General features: G+C 43.0%; 2 protein-coding genes across 2 annotated transcripts in view; one reads left to right on the plus strand and one right to left on the minus strand.

Moving 5' to 3' along the window:
- LOC126268172 (sodium-coupled monocarboxylate transporter 2-like) overlaps nucleotides 1-16,407 on the minus strand; it is an 82,391-nt gene extending 65,984 nt beyond the window's left edge. The window contains exons 1-3 of the mRNA XM_049973763.1: nucleotides 16,130-16,407; nucleotides 2,724-3,092; nucleotides 475-634 (exon numbers count right to left, since the gene is read on the minus strand). Coding sequence (XP_049829720.1) covers nucleotides 475-634; nucleotides 2,724-2,935 — 372 coding nt within the window. The 5' untranslated portion in view covers nucleotides 2,936-3,092; nucleotides 16,130-16,407. The remainder of the gene's footprint in view (nucleotides 1-474; nucleotides 635-2,723; nucleotides 3,093-16,129) is intronic.
- Nucleotides 1-24,601, plus strand: part of LOC126268175 (opioid-binding protein/cell adhesion molecule homolog) — a 2,429,635-nt gene that overhangs the window by 1,377,263 nt on the left and 1,027,771 nt on the right. The gene's annotated exons all lie outside the window — the stretch shown is intronic.

Below are 24,601 nucleotides of genomic sequence, written 5' to 3' on the forward strand. Positions count from 1 at the left end.
TGCAGCTCCGTTACAGACGCTCCTCTTAGGCCAAAGTATAGCGTCGCCACTATCGTAACTCCATGAAACGATTTCCCATAACGAAATCCGAATGTTTCCAACCGAAACTGGCCTCCAAAAAGGTGTTGCATTACTTATTAAATGCCCCACGTATATTGCAGCGTGAAATGCGGGAGCCCCTAACGTAAGCTTATAGCTTGAACTATTGTACAGTTTTAGAGAAGATTTTACTGTTTTAATCACCTGAAATTTGAAGCAGGTACATTGACAGTGGCACTACATTAGTTACCATTTTTACAGTATACGGGTGTATATCATCTGTCTTATGTCGAGAAAACCGGAAGGGAAAGGAAAATTTTTGTTTTATTCATATGTTTGAATTCCACTCCCATCTATCACACAAATGCACACACACACACACACACACACACACACACACACACACACACACACACACACAAGTTCATAGCATACCTCATATGTAGACGTGAGCTGCAAGCCGAAAAAGACGGGCAGGTACAACCAGTTGACAATGATGCAGGTGAGTACGGTAGAAATAACAACCAGGCCGTATAGTGTCCCGTACAGGTAGATCTCAGAAGGCACTCCCATCAGAGTTATTCCAGATATGTGACTGGAACATAAGCATACACAGACACATGTGATTCACTACATTTCAGTATATGCTCGATAGCGTAAAGATTGTCTGAACTTAAGTTGAACAAGTAACTGAACGTAAAACGCTTGCGTGCCGTCACTTGAAAGCCTTTTTTTCGTGAGTAGAAGCAGACAGCTGGTTCTGTAATCTGCGTGCTTACTCTATTCACACACAACTGTTGAAGATATTACAATAGTTTAATAGATTAACTAATTCTTCTTACAAAGGAATTTGCGCTGTGCTAACGACTAAAACAAATGAAAATGATTTTAAAGTACGCACCTACGAGTACGTCTGTTCTACCATAGATAAATTCCTGCGAGGCGAAGGGACAAAAACTTATTTTTTAGGATGTACGTTATCATATGAGCACATGTGTCAAGGAAGCGAAATGAAACAGCTCATGACAAAAACCTGCAGCAAGTTTTGAAATAATCTACTGTAGAGGAGATACGCTGAAACTGAGGTAGGATGTCTATATGTTACCGGCACCAAGTTGTATACTGTTCCATAGTGCGGTATTTTAACAACAAATTCAGCAGTTACAGTTCATGCAAACAAAGGAATGTATAACAACACAGTGAATTACAGCTTTCATGGTATTAGGAGGAGATGCAGGGGGTAAAAACGGTAGGGAAAGACAGAGATTGGAACGAATTAAGAAATAACTTCCGTGGCAGCAGAGGGCAAAAGCTGTAGAGGAATACTTCTGCGTGGACAATGTGTAATATATAACTGAAGACGCTGCTTCACTGCGAAGCAAACTAATACTAATGTCATTTATAGATTTCAAGAAAGCATTTGACTGTATAGACAGAGAAACGATAGATAAGGTCGCTAGAGAATTTTGTGTTAAATCAATCCTAGCAAACTTAATTCGTGAAACACTAACACGTACAGTATCTAAAGTCTAATTAATGGGAGAAGTATCTCAATCCTTTGAAATAAAAACTGGTGTTAGACAAAGTGACGGTTTATCACCTTTACTGTTTAACTGTGTTCTAGAAAAAATTAAGGTAAACTGTTTGGCTTTTGCGGATGATTTCGCAATACTTTCAGAAAACCTGCCACAAGCAGTTACTCAAATAAACATTCTGGGAAAGTTAGCAAACGGAACTGGTCTCAAAATTTCAGCTGAAAAAACAAAATTCATGACAAATATAAGAAATGCATCAAAATACATAGAAACACAAATAGGTAAAATAGAGCGAGTAAATAAATTTAAATATCTTGGAGAAGCTATACAACAGAATGGACTAGAAAAATCTGCAATAGATAAAAGAATTAACAAAATGGAAAGAGCATATGGTTTGACCAAAAATATTTACAACAAGAAATGCATATTTAGAAAATCAAAACTAAAACACTACACGACAGTGGTACGACCATTATGTTTATATGGATCTGACTGCCTAACGATGAACTATAAGATGGACAAGCTAGAGGTACTGGAAAGAAGGATTATTAGAAAAATAATGGGTGGAATAAAAACTGCAGATGGTTAGAAAATAAGAAGTAATGAGGAGATCTACAAAAATATAGAGAAAATATCTGAGGTAATGGCCAAACGAAGAATAACCTTTTTTGGACACCTCTACCGAATTGATGGAAATAGAATAACAAAGCAAATACTCCTATATTTGTGGAAGAAAAATCGACAGTAGCATGGATTATAGACGTAAGAAAAGGTCTTGAAAGAAACAACATCAAAGAATCAGAAATAGCAGAAAGAAACCGTTCTAAAAACAAAATACTAAATTTGGAAGGCTTTCAAAGCAGAAGAAATACAAAAATCGGGGACAACATGGACAGAAGAAAGGAAGAGACTTCATGGGGAAAACGTGAGGGAATACTGGAAAATAGGAAACAACAACAAAGAAAGAAGAGTTGTTAACGTGATCCTAGTTGGTTAATACTATTGAAAAAAAAAGGTGTATGTAGTGGTCGAATGAACATGCTGAGAAGGATTTTCAAGAATTCCATTTGGCTACATACGTTTCGCTAACGTCTGTACTGTTTCACTGGCTCATTTCCCAGTCGTAATGCTACATTAGAGCCCACGTACCTGGCCACCAGCGACACGGCCACCGGCAGGACGCTCATGCTCTTGCCGCCGTGCAGGTAATCCACTTTGGCGGTGTTCTTGGCCCGGCCGCACACGCCGAAGTAGACGCCAACGACCAGGGAGACGGCCAGCATGAGTCCGAAGACCATGTGGTCCAGCCAGCCGAAGCGCAGCCCGGGCAGCATAAGTCCCGCAGCGGCGTCCTCAGCCATGGCAGCGACTCTTCAAGACAGGACTGTGCGGGCTGGAGCGGCGAGTAGCGGCGGCCGGCTGAACCGTCTCCTCACGTGGCAGAGGGGCAGGGCAGGTCGTGCAGCCGACCGCTCGCTGCCGACAGCGCTCCGCGCTGACCTCGTGCAACTGCGACCTCTGCGAACAGCCAGCGGCAACTCCCACTCTGACGTCTCCCTGTTTAGTGTCGAGTCTGTCATTGCCTATAGCAAGACGAAACAGCTACCTGAAAAAAAAATGTAAATGTCGTGTGACTAGGGCCTCCCGAAGACCGTTAGCCGGGAGCAAGTCTCTCCATCTGACGCCACTTCGGCGACTTGCGCATCGATGAGGATGAAATGATGTTAATTAGGCCAATACAACACCCAGTCCCTGAGCAGAGAAAATCTCCGAGCCTGCTGGGAATAGGTCCCGGGCCCTTAGGATTGACATTTTGCTGACCACCTGAATTTCAATATGGTGTACGATGGGCGTTCTATAAATACTGCATCATATCTTGCAGATTAAAACTGAAGAAACTGCAAAAAGGTGGGAATTTAAGGAGATGGGACCTGGATAAACTGAAAGAACCAGAGGTTGTACAGAGTTTCAGGGAGAGCATAAGGAAACAATTGACAAAAATGGGGGAAAGAAATACTGTAGAAGTAGAATAGGTAGCTTTGAGAGATGAAGTAGTCAAGGCAGCAGATGACTTAGTAGGTAAAAAGACGAGGTTTAGTAGAAATCCTTGGGTAACAGAAGAAATACTGAATTTAATTGATGAAAGGAGAAAATATAAAAATGCAGTAAATGAAGCAGGCAAAAAGAAATACAAACGTCTCAAAAACGAGATCGACAGGAAGTGGAAAATGGCTTAGCAGAGATGGCTAGAGGACAAATGTAAGAATAAAGAGGGTTATCTCACTACGGGTAAGATAGATACTGCCTACAGGAAAATTAATGAGACCTTTGGAGAAAAGAGAACCACTTGTATGAATATCAAGTGCTCAGATGGAAACCCAGTTCTAAGCAAAGAAGGGAACGCAGAAAGGTGGAGGGTGTATATAGAGGGCCTATACAATGGCAATGTACTTAAGGAGAATATTACGGAATTGGAAGAGGATGTAGATGAAGATCAAATGGGAGATACGATACCGCCTGAACAGTATGACACAGCACTGAAAGACCTCAGTCGAAACAAGGCCCACTAGAACTGTTGACGGCCTTGGGAGAGCCAGTCCTGACAAAACTCTACCATCTGGTGAGCAAGATGTATGAGACAGGCGAAATACCCTCAGACTTCGAGAAGAATATAATAATTCCAATCCCAAAGAACGCACGTGCTGACAGATGTGAAAATTACCGAAAAATCAGTTTAATAAGTCACAGCTGCAAAATACTAACGCGAATTCATTACAGACGAATGGATAAACTGGTAGAAGCCGACCTCGGCGAAGATCAGTTTGGATTCCGCAGAAAGATTGGAACACGTGAGGCAATATTGACCCTACGACCTATCTTAGAAAATAGATTAAGGAAAGGCAAACCTACGTTTCTAGCATTCGTAGACTTACAGAAAGCTTTTGACAATGTTGAATGGAATACTCTCTTTCAAATTCTAAAGGAGACAGGGGTAAAATAAAGGGAGCGAAGGGCTATTTACAATCAGTACAGAAACCAGATGGCAGTTATAAGAGTCGAGGGGCATGAAAGGTAAGCATTGGTTGGGAAGGGAGTGAGAGAGGGTTGTAGTCTATCCCCGATGTTATTCAATCTGTATATTGAGCAAACAGTAAAGGAAACAAAATAAAAAGTCGGAGTAGGTTTAAAGTCCATGGAGAAGAAATAAAAACGTTGATGTTCTCCGATGACATTGTAATTCTGTCAGAGACAGCAAAGGACTTGGAAGAGCAGTTGAACGGAATGGGCAGTATCTTGAAAGAAGGATATAAGATGAACATTAACAAAAGCAAAATGAGGATAACGGAATGTAGTCGAATGAAGTCGGGTGATGCTGAGGGAATTAGATTAGGAAATGAGACACTTAAAGTAGTAAAGGAGTTCTGCTATTTGGGGAGCAAAATAACTGATGATGGTCGAAGTAGGGAGGATATAAAATGTAGACAGGCAATGGCAAGGAAAGCGTTTCTGAAGAAGAGAAATTTGTTACCATCAAGTATAGATTTAAGTGCCAGGAAGTCGTTTCTGAAAGTATTTGTATGGAATGTATCTATGTATGGAACAGAAACATGGACGATAAATAGTTTAGAAAAGAAAAGAATGATAGCTTTCGAAATGTGGTGCTACAGAAGAATGCTGAAGATTAGATGGGTAGATCACATAACTAATGAGGAGGTACTGAATAGAACTGGGGAGGAGTTTCTGGCACAACTTGACAAGAAGAAGGGACCGGTTGGTAGGACATGATCTGAGGCAGCAAGGAATCGCAAATTTAGCATTGGAGGGCAGCGTGGATGGTAAAATCTTAGAGGGAAACCAAGAGACGAATACAAGAAGATTCTGAACGATGTAGGTTGCAGTAAGTACTGGGAGATGTAGAAGCTTGCAGGATAGAGTAGCATGGAGAGCTGCATCAAACCAGTCTCAGGACTGAAGACAACAACAACAATAGGGCCTCCAGTCGCGTAGACCGTTCGCTGGGAGCACTGCCGCCACTTCGGCGACTTCAACGTCGATGGGGATGAAATGATGACAGCAACACCCAGTCACTGAGCGGAGAAAATCTCCGACCCTGCTGTAAATCAATCCCGGGCGCTTAGGATTGTCATTTTGTCGCGCTGACCACTCAGCTACCGGGGACCTACACCTGAAATTCAATATGTCGTACGATGTGCGTTCTATAAATAATGCATCATATCTTTTCCCTCTCAGTATTATTTGAAAGAATGCGGAATTTGTTTTGGAACATCGTTGAGTATGCCCACTTCATCTGTTGTAGTTTCATGAAGTTCCGCTTGGTGGCTGTAACGGAGCTGCGTTCCAAGGAAGGAAAAATGATGGTGTTTAACGTACCTTCGACATCGAGGTCACTAGAGACGAAACACAAACTTGAATTGTGTCGATGATAGGGAAGGAAATCGGCCCTGGCGTTTCAAATGAACAATCTCAGCACTTGCCTGGAGTAATTTAGATAAATCAATGGAAACCTAAACTGGATGGCCGGACGCGGGTTTGAACAGTCGTCCAGTGTGCCAACCACTGTGCCACCTCGCTCTGTTCAGGTGCGCTCAAGGGGGAGAGCTGCCACTGAGTTTCTTTTAGGGGAAAACCAGGCCATCGAAAATATTCATATGCACTTACAGAATGTCGACGGAGACATGGAAAGATGGCACCAAACAGGTGCAGTTACAAAGCAAAAAGGAGAAACTTGTAACATCTCGGTTCAGTTTACAGTGATAAAAGCTATTCAAAGAATAATTTGAAATTAAGAATAGAATTTTTAGAGGGGAAAATAGTGTAGAAACAGAGATCGGTAATTGCAGATGATAATTATACTATATCAGCAAATAGTTTAACGTCTAAGTACAGTAAAGCCACGGAAGCTGCGTCATGAAGAAGGCAGTGACGTTTTAACTCTTGCGATGAAAAACCTATAAAAAGTCCTGATCGTCATTATTGCATCCTTTTTTCCTTGATAGTTTCGTTAAAGGTTAGGAAACCCGTGTCAGTCAGCGAGACAATAATTAGATTGGACTTTATCGTGTTAAGATTCACGATAAACTGTTAGAATATTATGGACATTAAAAGTGATGTAGTGTACGATCTCTGACTGTTGGTAGCAACGGAGTATTAAGGGGATTTTAAGACTTTAGTGCTAGATTGGAACTTTACGGACATATAAACGACATAAACTTAAATTATTTGCTGATACGAGTGAATTCAGAGGTACCGGCGTTAAGATATTAACGTGCGGACTTTTGAAAGTGTTGTGTGCCGTTAATCGCGAATCTGGACGCAGAGCGCGTGCATATCGGCATTTAGATTCCTCCAGCCTAGGAACCTTTTAAATAGACCATCATCCACCACCATCTTAATCCTTGAATATAGAGTGAAAGTGAAATACAAGAGTGTTGTACTTATTTCAATTACCTAGTACTAATCAGTGAAGGTTTTACGGAACCAAAGATATTCAGCAGTATGTCAGTTCCATCTAGCGGAAAGCGTAAGCATTAACTAATACGCTAAATGAAGTGAACGTTTACGTGTTTTACGGAGTGCTTAATATGAACTTTTGTGACTCTTTGACGTCCCCACTCCCTCCGAAAAGTGGCGCAGGCTGTCTTAATCATAAAAGGGGAGAGTTTTAGTCGGGCAAATTACTAAATAAAAGCGATATTTACAAGACTCGCAGTAATAGAGGAACACAAGGCTCGCACCTCATCGGAAAGTCGTCGCTGTCACGTCGGGAAGTAAAGCTGGAAAACCTACCGACGATACGTATCTACGAGCAGACGTCGACGTGGAGTACCTAAAAGGGAACGACAAGAGAGTTGGGGATGCTTCAAACTGGATAGGTTGAGTAGGGTGATGGGTGGTGGGGAATGGGTACTGGCAGTTGGCTAGAAAGCAACTAGGAGGAGGAGGTATTCAGACAGTTATACTCGGCGTATATGGAATATATTTGACCGACTGTCAGAATTGAGCGGAGAGGAGCCTGTTGTAGCTGTAGATGTAGGAAACATACAGCAATCCTCCGCAGTTAGGAGGCCTAGTTCAGTGGCAAAGTCTAACAGAAAAAAAAAGGTTGTGCTGCTAGATAGTTCGCATGGTAGAGGTGTGCGTCAGCAGTTACAGCAAGTGATGGGGAGTGAGTACCAGATCACAAGTATTGTGAAGCTATGTGCTCAGGTGACTGACAGCATAGGGGAGTTATGTACGAATTTTACGAGGGAGGGCCAGGTAGTGATAGTGGGTGGAGCGGGGAACAGTCTAGACAGGGATGAGGAATATGATGTAGGTGGTGTGACATGGTAAAGATAGCTCCTCAAACTGGTGGCACTGTGAATTTCGTGCAACACTTTCAATGTAATGATCGGCCTCGTCTTAATGTGGCTATTAGGCGCGTTAACATGGGCCTGGATAAGACGCTGATGGCAGATGCCATGGGTCATATTTCAGTGTTGCTAGTTGGGTCTATCAGCTGATTGGGTTTCACTAAGAATGGCCTGCACCTCAATAGATATGGGAAGGGGAGGCTGTCAACTGACATTGTAGTGGGTGGTGGGATCACTCATGGAAAAATTCCACAGCATCCTCACAAAATCGGTTACGAACAAAAAGTGGCATCTGGCCCTGAACAATAAAAAGTATGAGATCCCCTTATGAGTAGGAGAGAATATTGTACACAGAGAAAAGTGTACCTAGAAACTGTAGTCTAATGTAATTTCGGAGACTAATTTTGAGGATCACAGGAAGAAATGCTCACTACCGACGTATTTCAAAATTAACATCTAATGACTGCCTCATTTTTAAAATAAAAATAATAAAGTAACCATACGTTTAAAGTTTGATAGTAAATGTTCCAGACATTCAATCCTGTGAACTGTCTGTTATACTGGGTGAGGCAGCGAACATTTTCACCCGAAACAGCTTTCGACTCGTTAAGGAAACTTCTAATCTCTTCTCAGCGAGAAGAACTGTAACGAGGGCCCCATGAAATAAAGATCAAGGCGTTTCCATAACTTCTTTAATTACCGAAACAGAGGCATAATTTTTTTTAGAATACAACTGCAGTTTATTTCTTGTGTCCGAATTGCAGATCTGTATGTGAGAAAATCACTCAAGAAGCTCTTTTGCAGATCTCAAATTATGGAGTAAAAATGCACTGACGATGGAGTTGTTACTGTTTTTGTTGCCTCCGTCTGAATGGTGTGCTGTGCGGAAGTGTAGGCCGCTCTCTACGTAACTAACGGCGCAAAAGCGAGCTGGTTTCCTGCGGCCCGCCACGAATTCTTTTCCTGCGCTAACCATCTCAGAGTAGCACTTGAAACCTACACTCCCCGAAATTGAAATAAGAACACCGTGAATTCATTGTCCCAGGAAGGGGAAACTTTATTGACACATTCCTGGGGACAGATACATCACATGATCACACTGACAGAACCACAGGCACATAGACACAGGCAACAGAGCATGCACAATGTCGGCACTAGTACAGTGTATATCCACCTTTCGCAGCAATGCAGGCTGCTATTCTCCCATGGAGACGATCGTAGAGATCCTCGATGTAGTCCTGTGGAACGGCTTGCCATGCCATTTCCACCTGGCGCCTCAGTTGGACCAGCGTTCGTGCTGGACGTGCAGACAGCGTGAGACGACGCTTCATCCAGTCCCAAACATGCTCAATGGGGGACAGATCCGGATATCCTGCTGGCCAGGGTAGTTGACTTACACCTTCTAGAGCACGTTGGGTGGCACGGGATACATGCGGACGTGCATTGTCCTGTTGGAACAGCAAGTTCCCTTCCGCTCACCTGCACGGCGCCAAACACGCATACGACAATCATTGGCACCAAGGCAGAAGCGACTCTCATCGCTGAAGACGACACGTCTCCATTCGTCCCTCCATTCACGCCTGTCGCGACACCACTGGAGGCGGGCTGCACGATGTTGGGGCGTGAGCGGAAGACGGCCTAACGGTGTGCGGGACCGTAGCCCAGCTTCATGGAGACGGTTGCGAATGGTCCTCGCCGATACCCCAGGAGCAACAGTGTCCCTAATTTGCTGAGAAATGGCGGTGCGGTCCCCTACGGCACTGCGTAGGATTCTACGGTCTTGGCGTGCATCCGTGCGTCGCTGGGGTCCGGTCCCAGGTCGACGGGCACGTGCACCTTCCGCCGACCACTGGCGACAACATCGATGTACTGTGGAGACCTCACGCCCCACGTGTTGAGCAATTCGGCGGTACGTCCACCCGGCCTCCCACATGCCCACTATACGCCCTCGCTCAAAGTCCGTCAACTGCACATACGGTTCACGTCCACGCTGTCACGGCATGCTACCAGTGTTAAAGACTGCGATGGAGGTCTGTATGCCACGGCAAACTGGCTGACACTGACGGCGGCGGTGCACCAATGCTGCGCAGCTAGCGCCATTCGACGGCCAACACCGCGGTTCCTGGTGTGTCCGCTGTGTCGTGCGTGTGATCATTGCTTGTACAGCCCTCTCGCAGTGTCCGGAGCAAGTATGGTGGGTCTGACACACCGGTGTCAAGGTGTTCTTTTTTCCATTTCCAGGAGTGTACGTCCTCAATTATTTGCTTGACGTATTCCAATCTCTGTCTTCCTCTACAGTTTTTGCCCTCTACAGCTCCTTCTAGTACCATGGAATTCATTCTCTCATGTCTTAGCAGATGTCCTATCATCCTGTCCCTTCTCCTTATCAGTGTTTTCCACATATTCCTTTCCTCTCCGATTCTGCCTAGAACCTCCTCATTCCTTACTTTATCAGTCCACCTAATTTTCAACATTCGTCTATAGTGCCACATCTCAAATGCTTCGATTCTCTTCTGTTCCGGTTTTCCCAAAGTCCATGTTTCACTACCATACAATGCTGTACTCCACACGTACATCCTCAGAAATTTCTTCCTCAAATTAAGGCCGATATTTGATATTAGTAGGCTTCTCTTGGCCAGAAATGCCTTTTTTGCCATAGCGAGTCTGCTTTTGATGTCCTCCTTGCTCCGTCTGTCATTGGTTATTTTACTACCTAGGTAGCAGAATTCCTTAACTTCATTGACTTCGTGACCATCAATCCTGATGTTACGTTTCTCGCTGTTCTCATTTCTACTACTTCTGAGTACCTTCGTCTTTCTCCGATTTACTCTCAAACCATACTGTGTACTCATTAGACTGTTCATTCCGTTCAGCAGATCATTTAATTCTTCTTCACTTTCACTCAGGATAGCAATGTCATCAGCGAATCGTATCATTGATATCCTTTCACCTTGTATTTTAATTCCACTCCTGAAGCTTTCTTTTATTTCCATCATTGCTTCCTCGATGTACAAATTGAAGAGTAGGGGCGAAAGGCTACAGCCTTGTCTTACACCCTTCTCAATACGATCACTTCGTTCTTGATCGTCCACTCTTATTATTCCCTCTTGGTTGTTGTACATATTGTATATGACCCGTTTCTCCCTATAGCTTACCCCAACTTTTTCCAGAATCTCGAACAGCTTGCACCATTTTATATTGTCGAACGCTTTTTCCAGGTCGACAAATCCTATTAACGTGTCTTGATTTTTCTTTAGCCTTGCTTCCATTATTAGCCGTAAGGTCAGAATTGCCTCTCTCGTGCCTTTACTTCTCCTAAAGCCAAACTGATCGTCACCTAGCGCATTCTCAATTTTCTTTTCCATTCTTCTGTATTTTAGTCTTGTAAGCAGCTTCGATGCATGAGCTGTTAAGCTGATTGTGCGATAATTCTCGCACTTGTCAGATCTTGCCGTTTCGGAATTGTGTGGATGATGCTTTTCCGAAAGTCAGATGGTATGTCGCCAGACTCATATATTCTACACACCAACGTGAATAGTCGTTTTGTGGCCACTTCCCCTAATAATTTTAGAAATTCTGATGGAATGTTATCTATCCCTTCTGCCTTATTTGACCGTAAGTCCTCCAAAGCTCTTTTAAATTCCGATTCTAATACTGGATCGCCTGTCTCTTCCGAATCGACTCCTGTTTCTTCTTCTATCACATCAGACAAATCTTCACCCTCATAGAGGGTTTCAATGTATTCTTTCCACCTATCTCCTCTCTCCTCTGCATTTAACAGTGGAATTCCAGTTGCACTCTTAATGTTACCACCGTTGCTTTTAATGTCACCAAAGGTTTTTTTGACTTTCCTGTATGCTGAGTCTGTCTTTCCGTTAATCATATCTTTTTCGATGTCTTCACATTTTTCCTGCAGCCATTTCGTCTTAGCTTCCCTGCACTTCCTACAGGTGAGGTTACGTTATTTTTCACGAATAATAAACATGCTACAGCGCCGCTCCAGTTTGTTAGTCGAGCACGATATTATTGCACGTGGGTGTGAGCGCACTTCCATCAGTTTATCGCCAGTTTTTACGATGATGTTTCACGAGGACACGCTGATCCACGTATACTATAAGCGCAACTGTCTCAAAATCATACACAATGCCATGCGTTTTCCTTAGTCACCATTGTACGTTGAAAATAATTATGACATCTAAATCGTGAGGCACGACTATTAGAAGATGACCAGTTTCGATTATCACTTGATCATCTTCAGACCTGCAGCCATACTGATTGACAGTGGCTGTGCTTGAAGCAGGAACCTCTGAATGATGATAGTCATAGACACTTGGCTATCAACGGTTCGTACTCCATGCATAGCCGTTGTCCATCAGTATGCCTCTAGGTATGAAGATGATCATGTGAAGATCGGTCACCTTTTAATAAATATGTCTTCCGATCTACACTCTCATAATTATTTTCAAAGATTATGTTTTGATCGCTGATATCTGCACTAACATTTTCAAGAACCACCGTACGGTGGCGCGGGGTAGCCGCACGTTCTGGAACGTCTTGTCACGGTCCGCGCGGCTCTAGGCTCCCCCCGTAGGAGGTTCCAGTCCTCCTTCGGGGATGGGCGTGTATGTTGTCCATAGCGTAAGTTAGTTTAAGTTAAATTAAGTAGTGTGTAGGCTTAGGGACCGATGACGTCAGAAGTTTGGTCCCATAAGACCTTACCACAAATATCCAAATTATTCCACTGTACGTGTCTAATCTAAAGTCGCCGCGTGTTTCCGATAGCGACTACGGGAGGCCAAGTGCAAAGATATCGTGGTGGGGTAGTAGTTCTAAGATGCAAACATTAATGGTTGTGTGTGTTACTGCTGAGCGAGGTGTGGCAGCGGTCATACAGTGAACTGACATTCCGTAAGGCGGTAGTTCAAATCCACGTCAGACCTTCCAATTTAATGCTTTCTGTGGTTACCGTTAAACCAAGTCCTAGGGTACTTTGTTTGTCAGACGTCTACGTTCTCTTCAGTCTCCAGGTATCACTATCTTGGACAGTAAAAAACTTTTGTGTATGTCGCGAACACCCTGTAAAGCCAATAAAGTTTTTAAAATCACATGCAGCAATAATTTAGCGTGAGCGAAATTAGACTAAGTGAGATCGCTAAAGGATACTGGAGAGGAACAGAATGAAATGAATTTGATGCTGCAAAGAAATCATGAGGGAAGTACTGCAACATAATATTCAGTACTGTCATCTTCCTGTCAGAGAGAGCTAGAGTAGCTGAGGTTAAGGGACAACAGGAGAAATCAACGACTTTCCTATGACATACTTCTAAACGACGAATGGCGTTAAATGAAGTGACACTCACAAACATGTGCCTTAATGGAGTTTCAGATTCATCTAGAGTAGGAAATGTCTCTAGTACGAATTGTTAGTGGTACAGAGACATCAATGCCGCATTGACAGTAGGTGGTAGCCATTTTACTAACTTGCGGCCGTCTTTTTAGGTTACGGTGAAGCTAATTTGTATGTGTTTTAGCATTCTAAAGAGACTGACGACTTTAATGTGATCATAATGGGGCTCTATCGCAGCATTCTACCAGCCACAATACATTGTGTTTTAACGATTGCATTCTTTCTTCTTTCCACTTTTCGAATTAACTGTAAAGCGACTTATATGTATTAAGATGTTCGATTTTAATCTATGAATGAGAAATAAGACATAATTTATTGGTGTACAATTAGACTCGTTTGACACCATTAGGATTTATAGTGCAAATGGCCCATGAAACATGACACTAAGTAATTAACTGAACTGGATATTTTACTTCTTATAAAATAGTTTTCTATGTTTTAACCTAATACCGTTCAAAAAAAAAATTAAGCCTAGTGTCCTAATGTTAACACCACCACGCTACTACTATTTGCTCTTCTTCTCGTTTCAACGTATAATCCCTAATAGAAGCATTCATTTTTCCAAAATCATGGTTATCGACTCTAAGCCATGTTGCGCCACATTCTCTTCAAATGTGAGAGGCTTCAGCCCGCTGTAACAGGATCACGAGGGTAACAGCGAGGATCAAACAGTCTATTACGCTCCAAATTGCTTTAGAAAACGTTTCACGTATTCAGTTTTATCTCTTATCCACTTCAGGCATTGGGAAAAAAAATTTCTGAAGAAAGTGAATCTGGTGTTCGTTTATCATCAGCAAAGTTGAGCAGGTTGTTAGATGTATCTCTCACATTAAATTAGTTTTCTATACTGCAAAAATATTTTGTTGACACCGACCTACATAGGAAGAAACGATCACAACGACAAAATAAGGAAAATCAGAGCTAGTACGGAAAGATATAGGCGTTCATTCTTTCCGCGCGCTATACGAGATTGGAATAATAGAGAATTGTGAAGGTAGTTCGATGAACCCTCTGCCAGTCTCTTAAATGTGGTTTTCAGAATATCAATGTAGACGTAGTTATAGCTGGCGCCTGACTATAAGAATCGAAATGTGTGGCGGTGTTTCAACAAGTATCGTCTTCATAAAAGCACAAACTCCTCAACGGCTACAGAAAACCTCTCTACCCTCCATGTCATAAAAAAAATAAAAGAACTCGTAAAATCCCCTTAATTGACGTTCGGTGTAAACCTGTATAGCATCCACAAGCATGTCGAAAATCTGTTCTTAATTTTAACTATGGCTGGAGAATGTTAAGCTTTTTTTATTTTTCATTTTATTTAATTTACTTTTTTAATGACGAAACTTTCACGTCTGTGAAACAGCTGAAACTTATCGAGCAATATCTTGAAAAACCTTACTTATTAAAATGTCCAGTCTACAACTTGGCATCCGCCGTTTTGCAATAGATTGCTAGTGGTGGTGCTCGTGATAGGTCGTAAGTGTCAAACAGTAAGTTTAGGAATTTGTAAAAATGGCAGCATCAGGATATTTGTGCATATGCGATTGCATCAGAAAGTTATTGCCGACTGAATATTATCAATTTACGCGGCCAGTTCTCGCCATTCTCTGGAAGTTTTATGCTTTAAGATGAAGAGATCTGAGGCCGAGGCTCATAAAATGCTGGGTAAGACCTGTGTTAAGGCAACTATTAGTAAAATAAAGTGCAGATAATGTTTTCAACGCTCGAAAAACGGTAGTTTTGAGGTAGAAGACAGACATATCGGTAGAAGAGAGAACGTTTAGGAAGCTACTGAAATCGACGGAAATGGTCACAGGTAATCGTTATCGAAAGCAACTAATGCGTCTGAGCTGGACACTGAAGGACAAACGGCCACAATGGAACGGCAGACATGGAAAGGCGATTTTGCAACACGACAATGCTCTACCCCGTGTCGCAAAACGCATCAAAACCTACCTGGAAACGTTAAAGTAGGAAATCCTATTCCATCCGCCATATTCTCCCGATATTGCTCCCTTTTCCTACCACCCGTATTTGATACGTGGCACAACAAGGGGCTAACAAGCGCTACCGGTCGTACGAACAAGCGCAAAACTAGATCGACTCATGTATATCCTCCGAAGACGCCCAGTTCATCCGCCGTGGGATTCGCATGCTGCCGAAAGATGGGAGAAAGCAGTGGCCAACGATGGCCAATTAATTTGAATTGCAAACTAGATCGAGTCATGTATATCCTCCGAAGACGCCCAGTTCATCCGCCGTGGGATTCGCATGCTGCCCGAAAGATGGGAGAAAGCAGTGGCCAACGATGGCCAATTAATTTGAATTGCAAACTTTTTGCAAGTTTTCCGAAAAGTCGGACTTCGAGAGAAAAAATCTTACTATGAATGCGATGAATAAGCTTCGGAAACTGCTTATGGGAAATTCTGTCAAATTTTTAATCATAAGAAGTATAAAAATTCAAATACCTATCTCGTGCGAAAATGTAGAAGTCACGTATGGTAAATAAAATCTACAACCATGTCAAATACCTATTTCATTTTAATTAGGGTGGGAATTATGTTTTAGTTTTTGCTTCAAGTAGGTGACAATTTTGTCTGTGGTAAAATTTCTTACTTGAGAACTGACAATCGAAATGTTTACACAGCGGAAGGGGTAGCCGACATTATCTGATTCCTGTTGGTGCATTGTTGGCGGGAGTGGACCTGCCTTATCGCTTTCAAATGCCAACTAGTTTAAATATTCCTAAACTCCCTGTGCTGGTGACTACTTACGTTTCACTGGGTTGATGTTTGAGGTCTCAGTACGAGACCTGTATCGTAGCAGAAGCTTCTGGGTAGGGATTGCTGCGCCGGTGTCGCATCCCTTATAAACACTGTGTGGAGGTAAGAAGACATACGTAAAATGTGCGGAAATGCTACACAGCTCTTGACGACAGGAGTGGTTAAAGAAGAAAGCACAGTCATGCCTTCAGCCTCTGATCACGTGAGGCACTCACGTGCTGTCTCGAAGAGGTCGTAAATCGCGTGAACGCGCTGCGGCGCTTTATTGTAGTCGTAAATAAAAACTCCAGCGCGTGAGCTAGCGCCGCGTCGGAGGCGACGGGTCGGTAACCGGATAAAATCGGTTATCTCTCCTTGTGGACAGCAAACGGCTGCCGTGGTAATTTCCATCTGCGAAGGTCGGGGTCTGGCCATTACGCCACAATGAGGAAATGGCCGTGACGGTTGCTCGTCTGGGTAAGTGGACAAAACGTCGAGGCGTGCCAGTCAACTGCCACGAGGTCCTTCATTGCTGTAGGAGGGTCCACAGCTTTTGGCACGTGCGAGTAGACATAGCTTCATTATGGCTACACGCGACGGATTCTAGTATTGGTCAACAATTGGTTTCCTTAGTTATAAATGATAAACATCGTTTGAACGAAATTTTATCAAAAATTGTTATCATGCTGCTGTATTTAAATAATTAACCTTAGATTACTAACTCCTCGCAAAATTTACGATTGCAGTAGTGTATAGAACAGGATACTTTGTACTTAATTTCGTGGGTAACGTACCATTGGAGATCTAATAATTATATATGTTGTGGTCTTCAGTACAAAGGCTAATTTCATGCAGCTGTCCATGCTACTCTATCCTGTGCAAATCTCTTCACCTCTGAGAACTACTGCAACCTACATCCTTCTGAATCTGCTTAGTGTATTCATTTCTTGGCCTCCCTCTACGATTTTTACCCTCCACGCTTCCGTGCAATATTAAATTGGCGATCCCTTGACGCCTCAGAACGTATCCTACATACCGATCCCTTCTTCTAGTCAATTTGTACCAGAAATTCCTCTTCTCTCCAATTCTTTTCAGCACCTCTTCGTTAGTTAAGTGATCTACCCATAAAATCTTCAGTATTCTTCCGTAGCACCACATTTCAAAAGATTCTATTCTCTTCTTGTCTAACCTGTTTATTGTCCACGTTTCACTTCCATACATGGGCACACTCCATACAATTACTTTCAAAAAAGACTTCCTGGCACCTAAATCTAAACTGCATGTTAATAAATTTCTCTTCTCCAGAAACGCTTTCCTTGCTATCGGGCCGGCAGCGGTGGTCTCGCGGTTCTAGGCGCGCAGTCCGGAACCGTGCAACTGCTACGGTCGCAGGTTCGAATCCTGCCTCAGGCATGGATGTGTGTGATGTCCTTAGGTTAGTTAGGTTTAAGTAGTTCTAAGTTCTAGGGGACTAATGACCACAGCAGTTGAGTCCCATAGCGCTCAGGGCCATTTGAACCATTTTGAACCTTGCTATCGCCAATCTACCTTTCCTATCCTCTCTGCTATTAACTATAACTAATTCATAACCTGTAAATTATGACTTTCTTTGAATCAAATGTGGAGCAAAAAGCTTTACGATGGTTTAGTAGCATTGTAACGTTTCCTCCGTTTAGTGTTCAAGGGCTGATTGAAACTGTATTTCAATTGTTCTGTTTTCGAAGTAATTATGGTTTTATATGCATCTACTAACGGCCTAGTGTTTTAAAAAGAAATGTGACAATACTATTGCTTAATAGTTTATTATGTTCGTTACAATCTGCAGACACCCACCCTTTATACCTCAAACAATACACGATTTTCGGTAAAGGAATTTGTACTCACCTGGTTTAAATAGGAGGAATATGACACTGTATCAAGCCCACGCCAAATGTGTAATGGAAGATAGTTACTGGTTATAGTATCTCATTTTACTTTTCAGTGCGTAAAATGAAGCTACGTTCAGAAGATGTGGTATATCACACTTCTTGCTCCCGTATTGCTGGAAGAGATGTACACGTCAGCTTCTCCAAAACATTCTTTACAGAATAAATATTATTTATATCCTTTTATTATTTTTTGTTGATTTTTACTATTTGCGATGGATTTCAGAGCACAAAAAACTACTTCTTAATCAAATAGAACTGTTGTGTATGTGGTTTACGTATGGAACTGTGCATCTCTGCTTAAGTAGCACCATGTGTCAAGGCCACGCCATAACCGAGAAGTTAAGTTTTTGACTTGGAGTGTGGCTACACTGTTCACCAGACTTCCACAGGGCTACTCCCAAACATTCGTGTCACACCATATACCTGACTCATCACTTCTGTTTCACAGACCCAGGCCGGCAGATGTGGCCGAGCGGTTCTAGGTAGGGCTTGAATTTTGTTTCTGCCCTGTAAATGGTAGCATCAATTGTCACAGGATTGTACTCCGACATCAATGTGGCTATATGATCCTTCTGGTAATTGTATGTTATGGCTGTGTTCCCACTTCTGTGGATTCGTTTAACTGCAGTATACACAAATGTTGAATCTTTTTGTTCTTACTGTTTTTGCTTTTAGCACCGATGATGACTATGTAATAGTTGAAATCTAGATCTACAACAAATTATCGATTCTGCGGATGACTGCTGTCCGTCTTTACTTTTGAATGTTTCACATTTGACAAACATGAATAAAACGTTCTTACAATTTTATTTCACCTTAGGTTGAGTATAATTTGGTGCCGATTAATTGAAGGTAATTTTGAGCGATTTTATGACCGATGTGTCTTACTCTGACAGCCGACAGGGGCGTTTGATTAGCATTCTAAGTCCACCAATCTGTATTTTGTAGTAGAACTGAGTTAGTAATGGGCTTGTCTTTGGAGCCTGCTAGACGTAAGGTATGTTCTTGTTACCACAATCACTTCAACCCTTGAGGAATCTCTATTTCTGGTATTTCAAAGTTGAATTTTGTCCCATTTCATTCTTTGGGCAACAAACACATCAGTTCCTACCACGATTTGGGGGGAGTGCTTTCTCGTGAATAGGTCGACCTGAATAATATCTTAATGCTGCATATGACAACTGATTTCTGATATGACGGCTTCCCTTCTATGATGTATGAGTTTCGTCTGCCCTAAAGAAAGGTCGTAGAAACTACAGTCTTGCTTGTCAAAAAGCAACAGTCAGGTGTAGCTCTTCAGTTGGCTCCAGACCAATGTGCCCAATCAGTCCTCCAGTAATGTAGTGAATCGACACTTGTGCTCACACCCGAGGAGTGAGGGTGGATTTCGACACAACCTGCGCCATTCTCTGGAAGTAACCAATAACGGTGATAGATCATAGCATGAGCTGATGTTGATGCCAACGTTAATCCTTTATCACAACTGTAGATATGTTTTTTTTGAAGTAATAGAACTTCTTAGAAGGAAAAGAAGGAAGCTTAGTGATTAGTATTCCGTGGCACTTAGCGTTGGTCTGCTATGAGGTCATCATGGAGTGTAGGCCCTGGGTGGGGAAGGATAGTATGTAAGAGTCGGAGCCATCTCATCAGTATTTGCCCTGTTTAGAGAAACCTCTCTCTCTCTCTCTCTCTCTCTCTCTCTCTCTCTCTCTCTCTCTCTCTCTTTCTTCATTATTTGCATATAATGATCAAAACTGTACGTTAGTAGGAGAGAAAACGTAGAAGGATCATGGAACATGGGTCCACGAAAAAGACGTTTTTGAGATTACTGCAAATATATGTGATTAGAAGCCACTATGAACTTCAGCATGAAATACGTTGCTAGTTGGTACAACTTTATGTCATGTGTAAAATTTTAGATTTAGTCTCCACCTAAATATGTTCGTCTCATAAAATATGTTGCTGGATAGTTCTTGCTTCCGTTGACGAATATTTTCAATAGTTTAACTTCCTGCTTTTAATTATGATACTACCCGTATATGTCACTCTAAGTTCCAAAGCTGTTTACCATACGCAACAGGTTAGAAGATTTCCACTTTTCAGATGAGATCTGTGTGCGTGATAACGAAAATGAAGTTAGGTTTGCACTTGGATTTCACCTAAACACAGCAAAGGCGTTTTCGTCGCCACTTTTCTATTATTTCAGTATCCTTTACGACAACTTTTCATTTCCTGTAAATAGAAATTATCTCGCACGTTTCAAGGTTCCGCGCGAAAGAACACTAGGATTCCATAAATTACTGATAGTGAAGTAGCAGCGGTCTGTTGACAGACGTTTCATTTACTGCATCTGTAAACCAGAGAATCTTGAAAGCTTATTTGCAAACCACTGTTTCTTCTGCTATTCAACGTCCTCTTATCACCGCCAGTGGAAGTTTTCGAAATACACGTAACAGTCTGGGAATGTGGATGGACCATCGCTGTATTTTTCTTCAGGCGATACCAGTTGCCATCTAGCTATGCAGAAAAGATTTGAAAGCTGACAAACATGCCACCGCATTAGTTTGAAAGTCATTGGTTACAATGGAGACCTGATTTAAATACATTAAGAAAACTGTACTGTTTGATGTAGCGTCGGGTTCATATTGGGTTCTGTGTGATGATTACATTATTCCAGGTCTACTTGGCCTGTGACATTAGTTTGTCAATCTTATCTACTTTCTTATCTACTTTTATATAATTTCTCCGTATCTAACGGCGTTCATAGCAGCGCTTACGGTGTTGCCACTACTGAACCACTGCTAGCACCCATGAATGGACCGCTGCCCCCTTCATGAAAATGCCGTAAAGTTACATAAGGATATCGTCTGTACTAAAAGTATTGGCATTTTTTTTTATTCCACTGGCAATAATACGTGCAAGAGGTCATTCCAGTTCCTCTGATAGGTACATAAATAAAATGTATTGCACATTGTGAACAATAACTGCAATTAAATATATAACAAATAACATTAAATTGTTCTAGCACATTAAAATTGTTCTGTCAGGTTGACTTAAAACCAGTGGTTATTTATATTTAGCACTACATTACTGTTATCACACGCACTATCTTTTGTAATGCAGTTCATTTCGGTCCATCCAACAGTGATGGAAGGGGCGTTAGGATCAACATCATGCTCAGAAACCTGAACAAGACCTTCAACAACAAATAACGGCACTGGAAACAAAAATACTGCTGGTCCCACTCGTTTGGCTGCTCTCGAAGCTGTCAAGTCACTGAAGCCGACGTCAAGGAAAGTAACACAGAACGCTTTAATACAATCAAACACCCACTTCACTGCTCTTGCCTATTCACGCCAGAGTAGTGTTGCAAGTGTGTTGTGTAGGGCAGCATCGCGGAACATCATGTAGGTGTAGCAAGCCGGAACAGGGACACTTGTTGTTTAGCCAAGGACACGCAAGTTGGAATAGCAGACGACAACATTACGGTACTGCGAAAAGTATCCCCAGCAGCAATTGCACCGGTTTGCAAAAGAATTTCATCTTTTGTGTGATAAAGGTACGTTTATCATGATAAACCATTAGAGGCGACTGCATCTGGTACATATTGAGGCCTGGAGGAACAGGTGCTAACCACTGTACAATGTCATCCCGATACTAGACTGTGGGAAAGCAATTAGGCGCTGAGAGGCATGAACTATTAATTTTTCCAGGTCGTTCGACCAAGGTAGAGACAACAGAGCCTTCTATGTGCCTTGAGCCGCAAACAAATAAACTTCACCACATACTTATATACAACCAATTTTAAATATTGTTTCATAACTTTATCATATGATGTAGGATTATGAAAAGGATAATTATTGTGAATCTCAAATGGTTCTCTAAGTAGTTCCCTTAAAAACACACGTTCTCCTACAAAAAAGTGTGTAAAATTTAGAGAGTTATAATTCAGGAATTTTCAGATTATCAGAAAAACATGTAGGACAAGTTTTCATGGAGCTAACTCACCCGCTTTTTGAATTATTAAGAGAAAAACAATTTCGTGCCTAAAATTTCTGAAACGAGTTGGATTAACTAATGCTTGTTATTCAGCTACAATGCCAAGGTGACAGCACCACATATGTTAACTACACTCCTGGAAATGGAAAAAAGAACACATTGACACCGGTGTGTCAGACCCACCATACTTGCTCCGGACACTGCGAGAGGGCTGTACAAGCAATGATCACACGCGCGGCACAGCGGACACACCAGGAACCGCGGTGTTGGCCGTCGAATGGCGCTAGCTGCGCAGCATTTGTGCACCGCCGCCGTCAGTGTCAGCCAGTTTGCCGTGGCATACGGAGCTCCATCGCTGTCTTTAACACTGGTAGCATGCCGCGACAGCGTGGACGTGAACCGTATGTGAAGTTGACGGACTTTGAGCGAGGGCGTATAGTGGGCATGAGGGAGGCCTGGTGGACGTACCGCCGAATTGCTCAACACGTGGGGCGCGAGGTCTCCACAGTACAACGATGTTGTCGCCAGTGGTCGGCGGAAGGTGCACGTGCCCGTCGACCTGGGACCGGACCGCAGCGACTCACAGATGCACGCCAAGACCGTAGGATCCTACGCAGTGCCGTAGGGGACCGCACCGCCACTTCCCAGCAAATTAGGGACACTGTTGCTCCTGGGGTATCGGCGAGGACCATTCGCAACCGTCTCCATGAAGCTGGGCTACGGTCCCGCACACCGTTAGGCCGTCTTCCGCTCACGCCCCAACATCGTGCAGCCCGCCTCCAGTGGTGTCGCGACAGGCGTGAATGGAGGGACGAATGGAGACGTGTCGTCTTCAGCGATGAGAGTCGCTTCTGACTTGGTGCCAATGATGGTCGTATGCGTGTTTGGCGCCGTGCAGGTGAGCGCCACAATCAGGACTCCATACGACCGAGGCACACAGGGCCAACACCCGGCATCATGGTGTGGGGAGCTATCTCCTACACCGGCCGTACACCTCTGGTGATCGTCGAGGGGACACTGAATAGTGCACGGTACATCCAAACCGTCATCGAACCCATCGTTCTACCATTCCTAGACCCTCAAGGGAACTTGCTGTTCCAACAGGACAATGCACGTCCGCATGTATCCCGTGCCACCCAACGTGCTCTAGAAGGTGTAAGTCAGCTACCCTGGCCAGCAAGATCTCCGGATCTGTCCCCCATTGATCATGTTTGGGACTGGATGAAGCGTCGTCTCACGCGGTCTGCACGTCCAGCACGAACGCTGGTCCAACTGAGGCGCCAGGTGGAAATGGCATGGCAAGCCGTTCCACAGGACTACATCCAGCATCTCTACGATCGTCTCCATGGGAGAATAGCAGCCTGCATTGCTCCGAAAGGTGGATATACACTGTACTAGTGCCGACATTGTGCATGCTCCGTTGCCTGTGTCTATGTGCCTGTGGTTCTGTCAGTGTGATCATGTGATGTATCTGACCCCAGGAATGTGTCAATAAAGTTTCCCCTTCCTGGGACAATGAATTCACGGTGTTCTTATTTCAATTTCCAGGACTGTAGATTAGGCAGAATTGGTGGTGGAGTGTTTGTGTCTGTCCTGTAGTGGTTTACCTTGTAGTGAAGTCGAAGTAGATACTCCGTGCGAATTGGAGTGGGTGGAGGTTATACTTAAACAGCCGAACTAAGTTAATAATTGGCTCCTTCTACCAACCCCCAGACTCCGATGATATAGTTGTTGAACAGTTCAGAGAAAATATGAGTCTCATACTGTTATAGGTGGTGGGGACTTCAACCTTCCCTCGATATGTTGGAAAAAATACTTGTTCAAAACCGGTGGTAGGCAGAAAACATCTTCCGAGATTGTCTTAAATGCTTTCTCCGAAAGGTTTTTCGAGCAGTTAGTCCATGAACCCACGCGGATTGTAGATGGTTGCGAAAGCACACTTGACTGCTTACCCACAAACAATCCAGAGCTAATAGAGAGCATCATGACTGATACAGGGATTAGTGATCACAAGGTCGTTGTAGCTAGGCTCAATACCGTTTCTTCCAAATCCACCAGAAACAACCGCAAAATAATTTTATTTAAAAAAGCGGATAAAGTGTCACTAGAAGCCTTTCTAAGAGACAATCTCTATTCCTTCCGAACTGACTATGCAAATGTAGACGAGATGCGGCTCAAATTCAAAGATATAGTAGCAGCAGCAATTGAGAGATTCATACCTCATAAATTGGTAAGAGATGGAACTGATCCCCCATGGCACACAAAACAGGTCCGAACGCTGTTGCGGAGGCAACGGAAAAAGCATGCGAAGTTCAGAAGAACTCGAAATCCCGAATACTGGTTAAAATTTACAGACGCGCGTAATTTGGCACGGACTTCAATTCGAAATGCCTTTAATAGGTTCCACAACGAAACATTGTCTCAAAATTTGGTAGAAAATCCGAAGAAATTCTGGTCGTATGTAAAGTACAGAAGCGGCAAGACGCAGTCAATACCTTCACTGTCCATTGCCGATGGTACTGTTACCGACGACTGTGCCGCTAAAGCGGAGTTATCG

This window comes from Schistocerca gregaria, chromosome 4, assembly GCF_023897955.1.
Source record: "Schistocerca gregaria isolate iqSchGreg1 chromosome 4, iqSchGreg1.2, whole genome shotgun sequence".
In the NCBI taxonomy this organism is placed as follows: domain Eukaryota; kingdom Metazoa; phylum Arthropoda; class Insecta; order Orthoptera; family Acrididae; genus Schistocerca; species Schistocerca gregaria.